General features: G+C 51.5%; 1 protein-coding gene across 1 annotated transcript; it reads right to left on the bottom strand.

Moving 5' to 3' along the window:
- Nucleotides 1-3,887: 3,887 nt before the first annotated feature.
- Nucleotides 3,888-7,921, bottom strand: LOC123161841 (probable transcription factor KAN2). Its single transcript, XM_044579662.1, has 6 exons — nucleotides 7,172-7,921; nucleotides 6,982-7,058; nucleotides 6,098-6,143; nucleotides 5,761-5,953; nucleotides 4,635-4,695; nucleotides 3,888-4,529 (listed from the first exon to the last, which is right to left on the bottom strand). Exons 1-6 carry the CDS (start codon nucleotides 7,707-7,709, stop codon nucleotides 4,401-4,403), a joined length of 1,044 nt encoding a protein of 347 aa, XP_044435597.1. The 5' UTR covers nucleotides 7,710-7,921; the 3' UTR covers nucleotides 3,888-4,400.
- Between the last annotated feature and the right edge of the window lie 675 nt (nucleotides 7,922-8,596).

The following is an 8,596-nucleotide window of genomic DNA, read 5'->3' as shown; positions in this document are numbered from 1 at the left end:
AGTGAGGCCTTAGCGGCAGCACAGCCGGCCACGAGGGAGGGAGCAGGCAGTCCCACCGACGCTGGTTCGGGCGGCTGGAACAGGAAGATCAGAGATTGAAGAACCACGACGGTCGTTGGATGGACATCCAATAGTCACTGCTCCCGTATGTTGACTAAGTTGACACGTCCTTGCATACACGTCAACCTATTTATTTTAAGAAAGTGTACACGTTAACCTAGTAGGCCCACAAGTCGTTATCAAATCTAAGGAAAACAACATATAGCTCATCTGCCATTATTTATAATACTTTACAACCCATGGCGCTCCTGCCCATGCCCGCCTCCTCCATGGCACCCAATGAGGCGACCGCCTCGCGCCGCTAGTGTCCAAGAGCTCGCCGGTCTTCCAACGCGCCTCCATGCCACCACAGCAGAGCACCTCGCCACCGACGACTAGCCCCGGTGCTCCCTCCATCTCCTTACTATCTCCCTTGTTTGTCTTTTTCCCTCTCCCCTCTGGTTTGACTCACCCTCACATGTCCATCCCCGTGCATGTCTTCGCCATGGACGACCAGGAGGTCTTGCCTTGGCCGCGAAGAGGAGCCCACAACCCTGCCTTGCTTTGCCCTGGATCCGGTCCTCTCCAGGAGCCGCTGCTGAATTTGGTTTGCCGTTGCCATCCCACCTTTGGCAACCCCTGTTGTCGTTGGATCGAACCATTGCCACCTTTGACAACACGCATGGAATCGAGAATTTTTTTTGTTTTTGAAATTAATAGTAGAAGCACAGGTCACAGACACGCACTACAAATAATTAGTAGTACTGTGGGTGGCACCCGCACTACTACTAACACACGTAGTAGTAGCTGTAGTGAGCTAGTAGTAGCCCGCGCTACTACTATATATTTAACCCGCGCTACTACTAGGCTTTTTCCTAGTAGTGTATGATCAACTCAAAATTTTCTATATAATCATCTAGAGTGGATGACTGTCACACAGTGTAAACTGTCTGATCAACATATTGTGTCGATCACGGCCAAAACCTGTGCAGACTAGGGCCGCAAATGAATCAAATCATAGCCTGAGACTTTCTTTTAGGTCGATAGAAGACAAATCTAGGTAGATCCAAAGAAACTGAGGGCAGCCATTGGCACCCAAAATGTGCAGTCGATGCCAAACATCTTAAAATACTATTCACATAATGTTTTCCACAGGTTGGGGTTCTCCTCGAAAACCAAGGAAATGCGATGGACGAATGTGCTTGCCCCAAACCCGCTAGCAGCTGGCTCGCATGCGCAAATGGTGTGCGGAGAGAAGCAAGGGAGGGAATCTTGGACTGACTGTTGGCCGGGAGTGGCGGCGGCGTCTGAAATGACGCTAACGATAACCCTCGCGCGATAACAAAGACACCTGGTCCACAGACTTGTGGATCGTCCCACCCGCGCCTGCCTCGGGTCCCATTGGATTGCCAAGCATCGCCGGGGTTGGAGAAGTTCCCTTACCCACCGGGAGCGCCACTGTAGGAGCTAATGACGATGGATGTTGTGCTAGCTGCAGCGCGGAGACAGCCGCGCCGAGATTCGCGACGTGCTTCTCCAGATCTAGACGCCAAGCGGCAAGTTCGTCAATCTTGGCAGTCGAGGCTTGGATCACCACGATCGACGTGGAGTGGGCCATCAGGGTGGAGTCCAGGCGGTTGAGGAAGCTTGGATCGAAGGATTCATGGCTGCCAATCGGATCGCTCTTGCCGCAAACGGCACGTCTCAATGAATTGAGTGAGAGTGTTGCACAGAAGGGAGGTGGAGTGGTCTTTGATACCAGGTGATAGGGAAGAAGTAGGGTTGGATCTAACCTCTCTCTTTCGATCACGATATGATCTCGATTACAACTCATGCGTACAAGAATTGGACGAACAAAAAGGAGAAAGGGGAATAGGGTTCGCAACCGCTGCCGTCTGTTGATCCACTGGATGGCTTCTTCATCGGGAGGAAGGGATAAGTAGCTATGCGTCTTGTTGGGTTTCATTGGGCCCGGCCACCTTGTGGTTGGCCTTGATCACGCCTCGTGAGCGTCCCTCTCCCACCCCGACATGTCAGGCGTGCTGACACAGAAGAGCGTGTTACTCAAAAAAATAGAGCGCGAGGTGAACGCGTTTTTTTAGAAAAGGAGGATGACCCCCGGCCTCTGCATCTGAAAGATGCATGCGGCCACTTTATTGATTATTTTTGAGGACCTTACAAAGTATTACAACAATATGTCTGAATCTGCCATCCTGGCAACAAATGCCACTACTCCTATCCATATGATGAAGGGGTGCTAGTTGGGCCAAATACCTAGACCACTCACCTAAGCCTATCATCAAAAGCAGGAAGCCGCAGCCGAGCCACATACCGGGTCTGAAGCACTAACCGGTCTGACGCACTCACATGTGTCGTTGCCGCCATTTTCACAAGTCCTTCTTCACAGCAGATATTGAGACTTCTACCTTGTCAGGCCACTCTGCCATTGATGTCATCATGACGCCAGACAACTACCTCCACCTGCGCGAGTCCATCACCGCATCGGCCGCCGAGTCTCCATTGCGCCACGCCGGCGAGATCCGTCGCCTTCAATGGGTAGGATGAAACACCGCTCCACCAAAGAAACTGCCCACTGGTCCCTCGATCCCGTGTACGCCTCCAAGAATGACGCTCCCAATGAGGAAACGACACCAACGTGCCGCCGTCATCCGACCTACTATCTAGGGTTTCCCCCGGAGGTAGCGGATAGAGGTCTGGAGCTTCTCCACAGTGATGCCTTCAAGAAGGTAACGACATAAAAGAGTTCCACCATCGCCGGTCTTGGCATCAAGCCGAGAACGAGGTTTTCACCCAAATCCGTTCGAAGAACCTCCATCAAGCATCGTCTGCACGGGTCGCCGCCGATCTGAGCCGCCGCGCATCGAGCAGGCCGCGTCGGCCAGATCAGATCTGTCCGGAGGGCAAACCACGCATGGCGCCAACCCAACCACCAGGCCCTCCATGCCTCCACCGAGGATCTGAGGTCCGATGGTCCATCGCCACAGACCAGGCCTCCGCCGCCGAACGCAGCCAAGGCCACTGCCCGAAGCAGGGCCGGCCTTCGCACCCGCCACCATTGCCGCCCTAGGCCAAGGCCCGCCACGCCGCCAAGGCCAGATCGGCTGTGCTACCACATGTCGCGGGGCTCCGCACCGCCCCCATGGCGCAGGAGAGAGGGAAGGCCCCCGCCACCGCAGTCAACCCCGGGCTAGGCCGGCGGCGTCCTTCGGCGGCGGCGGAGGGAGGGATGGAAGGACGGGGAGCCCCCGGCGGCTAGGGTTGCGACCCCGCCCGAGTCGCCCGAGCGGGGGCGACGCGGGGGGAGCTTTGCTTCACCTGCGAGGAGAGCGTGTTGCTGGACAAAAAAACTGCGAGATGGAGAAGGTTGGAGATGGAGATGCACCTGCTTGCTAAATTCTGGAAGACAAAAAAAGTGAAACTAACTGCATGGACACACATGCACGTACGTACGTAGCTGAACATTTCCATAGACTACGTGCACAGTATTGTTGGATGCATAACCCGCAGTAGTACCATGCATATCATATCGATCAACATATCTTGCCTCTTTTTTCATCACTACCATGAATAGCTACAAAAGCCACAGTACTACTCCCTCCGTTCCTAAATATAAGTATTTGTAGAGATTCCACAATGAACTACATACGAAGCAAAATGAGTGAATCTATACTCTAAAATGCATCTACATATATTCGTATGCAGTCTATAGTGAAATCTCTAGAAAGACTTATATTTAGAAACGGAGGGAGTATCAGGCAAGCAAAAAATTAAAGGTCCTGTATGGCATGTCATGGACATGTGCACGATGCAGTGGTAGAAAGCACGCATGATTCACACCCTTTAATTCGTTTCTTCCCTAACTGTCTGGCTACTAGTACAGCTCAATTTTACCACTACAGAAAGAAGAAGAAGAGCCCTTTTGATTGCCCTAAACATGAGACACATTTCCACTAGAAAACGCTTGCTTTTCATTGGAGATCGACCTAGGTACCCCTACCTATCTTTAGCTCCTCCTTTCCCCTGCTGTCCGACACCCACCTTTCAACAGCCAAAGATGGTATTGGGGCCATCCTAATGATAAATTAACTAAAGTAACTCTAGTTTCGAAATTGCTTCATGCACGATACGAACTGCACGATCTACAGACGACAGTTTCCTTCTCAACAGCGCTAAGGCAGCAGCTTTGAAAAAAATAATTGCCTGAAGCGTGCATGTTTGCTGCTGGTGCTGCCACGTTAGATCGTGCAGCCGTCGGGCACAAATGTGTCGTGTGTATAGCAACGCTGAATTCTTGCCGACGGCGATGGATCGATCAGGCTACAGTTGACGCCGACAGCTCTTCAGCTCCGGCGTTGGTGCGGCCGCCCTAGGGTGAAGTCAAGGTTCGGCGCGCTTGCGCTGGACGTCGTCTCTGACAGGCAGGAGTTCATGTCTGATAGGATTTCTAGGCTCTTGGACTGCATATGATCCTGCATCCACGTTAACAATTAATTTCCCATCTGTTTGAACTTTGACGCGTGCACACTATTTGTTGCTGTTTATGCTAACGGAAACAGGTTAATTAGCTGATTTACCTTGAAAGATTGCATGCTTTCGTTGTTGGAATCGCAAGGAAAGCCTGACCAATCCTCCTCCCTGCACATATATCCCGCACCAACAAGTGCAACTCAAGTTAGTACTACATTTCCCAGAAATATGACAAGAAAATGTGGGGACAAGTCAATACAAGTTGTTCTGCCAACAAACAACGCCTTTGTAAGGCCCCTCCCAATGCTCCACCTTATACAGGTGCTAAGGCTGCCATGTAAGCAAAAAGTATGATGTGGCAAGGTAATTAAGAGGAGAGAGATGAGTGTGGTGACCCCAGGAAGAAACAATGCCAAGCGCAAGAACCTAGGCAAAACACTTAAATTGGAAGGATCCCAATCATTAAATGGATGCTTAGCATCAACAAGTTAAGCACCTATGCATTGAGGGCTTTAGTTGCTAAAGTTTTTAATGTGCTTATCACCTCATGTAAGCACCAATGCATTGGAACTGGACTAACACCATGCAGACATGGGTGCACAATGAGGTCATAATTGAAGCATTTATTTGTCTGGGACTAGGAGATCCATGGCAAAACCATTGCTTGTCTCCATGAGAGTAGCTACGGTACTTTATGATGATATTAACAAAAGGCGTTGCCCCCCTGTTCCATTAAATATGAAACCATCAGAGTTAGTACAGCATTCAGCATGCCGGGCGAGTAAAACGGACAGACCAAACGGCTGTTCCAAAACATTAGGCCGCAATGTACAAATCAGTACTCCCAATTCGTCCTGGATATCACATTTACTTGGAACGGATTTTAATGCAGGGTTTACAAAAACAGCCGGGATGAGCATGCGGGTAAAAGAGGCATTTTTTTACTGGCCAACCTAAAGTATAGCAAAGCCCTCCTAAGTCGAGAGCACATGACAGTGTGAGGTGACATCAATTGAAAGGCTAGCTCGCTTAATCCACGAATTTTACTTAAGCCAATTGTTACTAGTAGTAGTTTTTACATATGGAGCAGGCACATAATGTGAGAACTAGTTCTCCTGCTGATAGTGTTATAAGAACTACTACTACTAGGGATTACTACTACATAAAAATTATCAACACAGGCTCCTCAGACAATTAATTAAGCTATATATAATGTGATTGTGTGATGCCTACCTTGAGGAGCTATTCCACACGGCACCACCATGAGTGGCACCGGCGCCGATGCTCCTGTCATCGTCGTTTGCAGCTAACCTTCCATTCCGTGTGGCCGCTGCCACTGCCTCCGGCCTACCGCCGCCTCGCAGGTCAAGCAAGTTGTCGTCGCAGATCTCGCCAGCCGACCCGTTCTCGAAGCCATCAACCTGATCTGCTTAACATGGAACACACATCAAGAATGGAATAAAATGGAAGGCTGGAGCAGGTTTAAGTTGGCATCTATATATTCGAAAGGGAGCAAATAAAACCATTACTAGCATCAATCACACATTATGGACATGCATGTACTATTCACCTGACGAAGCTGCCGGCCTTTCGGTATTCTTCACAGTCCTGTACATCTGCAGCAACAAAGGAAAAGAAAAGATACTCATGTAATTTAGCATCTAACTTTATCATTATCTCGAAAAGTCTAACTTAGCATTTACTAGTTGAGCAGAGAGATCAAATCATGAAGAATCCACATAGTAGTAGTTGGCAAATCATACTAAGATTTGCAGCTGCGCAAAAGATCGATATATCATGGCTGCTGTGCTGCCTGCTGGCCTAGTCTAGCTAGCCGCAAGATTTGACATGACTGCTTAAGAGGGCTGGTAAAACCAATCAAGGAGGAGATGAAAGGAACCCACCTTCACATTCGCATTGTACAGTTGATCATGTATGTGATGTGCGTGCCTGCCAGCTAGAGCTAGTAGGTTAGGCCGGTTAGCTAGCTAGTGTGTCATGCCATATGCTATGGATGTGAAACCCCACGCCCACAGCATGGAGGACTTGATCTAGCTGTGCAAAGGAGGAGAAGTTTCCAAGATATTACAAGAGATGCAGAACAAGACAGGGGTGCCACTGTTGCTGCTTAACCACATCTGTCTCTCTCTCTCTCTGCCTTTATTTCTTCCTTTCACTTTGATCGGTTGCATGCATGTGGGCTGGTACAGCATTGAGCAGTGTATGGTAGTAACTAGCACTGCTACGGCAAAGCAGGCACAGGAGAGGAGAGAGACCCAGGAGAGATGCACAGATCCATGTCCATGCATCTGTTTCCATCTCTCATCTTAGTCTCACTCAAGGGGATTAGCAGTTCAACCAAACTTAGTGAACGAGCTACTAGTAGCTAACTAGTTAAAGGGGCTTTAATAAGTGTTTAATGCGTGAGTGGTAAGGTTTATGAACATGGGTTACCTGCAAGTGAGATTTCACATGAGCTAGGGTGAGATCCTTCACATCCATGAGTTCAAGAACTGACTTTGGCGTCGCCCCTGCAATTTTACATCGCCACAACAAGATTAGGCAAAAGCGACCTTTTTTCTTCCACAAGAAGTCGTTTGGCCAATGGCGATCGAGAGGGGTAGGCAAGGTACCGAGTACGTACTCTCGTGGCCGCCGAGAAGCTCCACGGCGTGGACAAAGCGGGAGTGGAGCGAGGACGTCCACCGCATGCGAGGCGCGCGTGCTGCGCGCTTCGGCGCCGGGAAGCCGACGAGGCGCGCACCACACCCACCGACGCCGCGGCGCCAAGCTCCGGCGACGTGGCACGGGTCGCAGTAACACGGCGCGGTGGCCGCGGCTGAGGGGCCGCCGTGCGGAGGCGGGGGCGGGGGCGGGAACGGCGTCGGGTAGAGCGGCACGCCCCGTATGGGCCGCAGCATGCCGCCGTCGGGGACGGGGTGGTGATGGTAATACAGGCCGCCGTGCCACGGCGCGGCGGCGTGGTGGGGCGGCAGAGGCATAGGCGGCATGGGAAACGGAAGCTGCAACGACGCAGCCATGGCCGGGTTCCCGCCGATGTTGCTATTACTCGAGGGGCCGAAGAACCTCCCCCCCATGGCCCGGTGGTGATCGTGGCCGTGTGCACTCGCGGGGAGACCGATCTGGAGGGATAGATCCGGCTGGGAAGGGAAGAGCTCCATTGCGCGCGCGCTCGCTCTCTCTCTCTCTCTCCTTCCCGAGCTTGTGTGTTGTGTGTCTTCTCTTCTGGGGAGCTCTCTCTCCTTTTCTCTCTAGTTTCCTTGTTTTTGCAAGGTGGTAGAAGGATAGACAGTCCACTTTGAAGGAGTGGAATAGAGAGAGAAAAAGACAGGCCCGGGGTAGAAATGTAAATAGTGGTTTTGGGGAATATGTGAGGAATAGTGCTTTGTCTGTTTGAGAGAGAGAGAGAGGCGGGGCAGCTGAAGCCTGCAGTAGTTATGGAGGGCAAAGTGAAGTTTCCCAGAAAGGGTGGGGTCTGTGTGATGAGTTAATGATGATGCATGGCATGGGATTCTCTCGGTTTGGGCAATTGACAAGAGATATATGAGTGTGAGGAAAGGTTCCAAGCGCCGGCGACGTGGCACGGGTCGCACTAACACGGCGCGGTGGCCGCCGTGCGGAGGCGGAAGTACCGTACAGCTGCGTGCGCCCCGTATGGGCCGCATCATGCCGTGCTGCCGTCGTGGACGGGGTGGTGATGTAGTACAGACCGCCGTGCCCCGGCGCGCCGGCGTGGTGGGGCGGCATGGGAACGGCAGATGCTACAACCACCAGTAGAAAATCTACCATTGTTCCGGAGCATTAGTCCTGGCTAAGTTTAGGCCTGCGACTAATGGTATCTCGAGTCCCGATTTCAACGGCTGGGAGCGGACAGGAGCACGGCCACCTCTAGTCCCGGTTCAAATGTGACTTCTAGTCCCGATTGGTGATGTCAATCCGGACTAAAGGGACGGCGGCAGGCTGGGCCCGTGCGAGCACCTTTAGTATCATCAACCGAGACTATAGATGGACCTTTAGTCCCTGGTTGTATCACCAACCGGGACTAAAG

Source organism: Triticum aestivum, chromosome 7B (assembly GCF_018294505.1).
Source record: "Triticum aestivum cultivar Chinese Spring chromosome 7B, IWGSC CS RefSeq v2.1, whole genome shotgun sequence".
In the NCBI taxonomy this organism is placed as follows: Eukaryota; Viridiplantae; Streptophyta; class Magnoliopsida; order Poales; family Poaceae; genus Triticum; species Triticum aestivum.
Note: the sequence above shows the minus strand (reverse complement) of the source record. Positions and strands in the feature narration are given on the sequence as shown.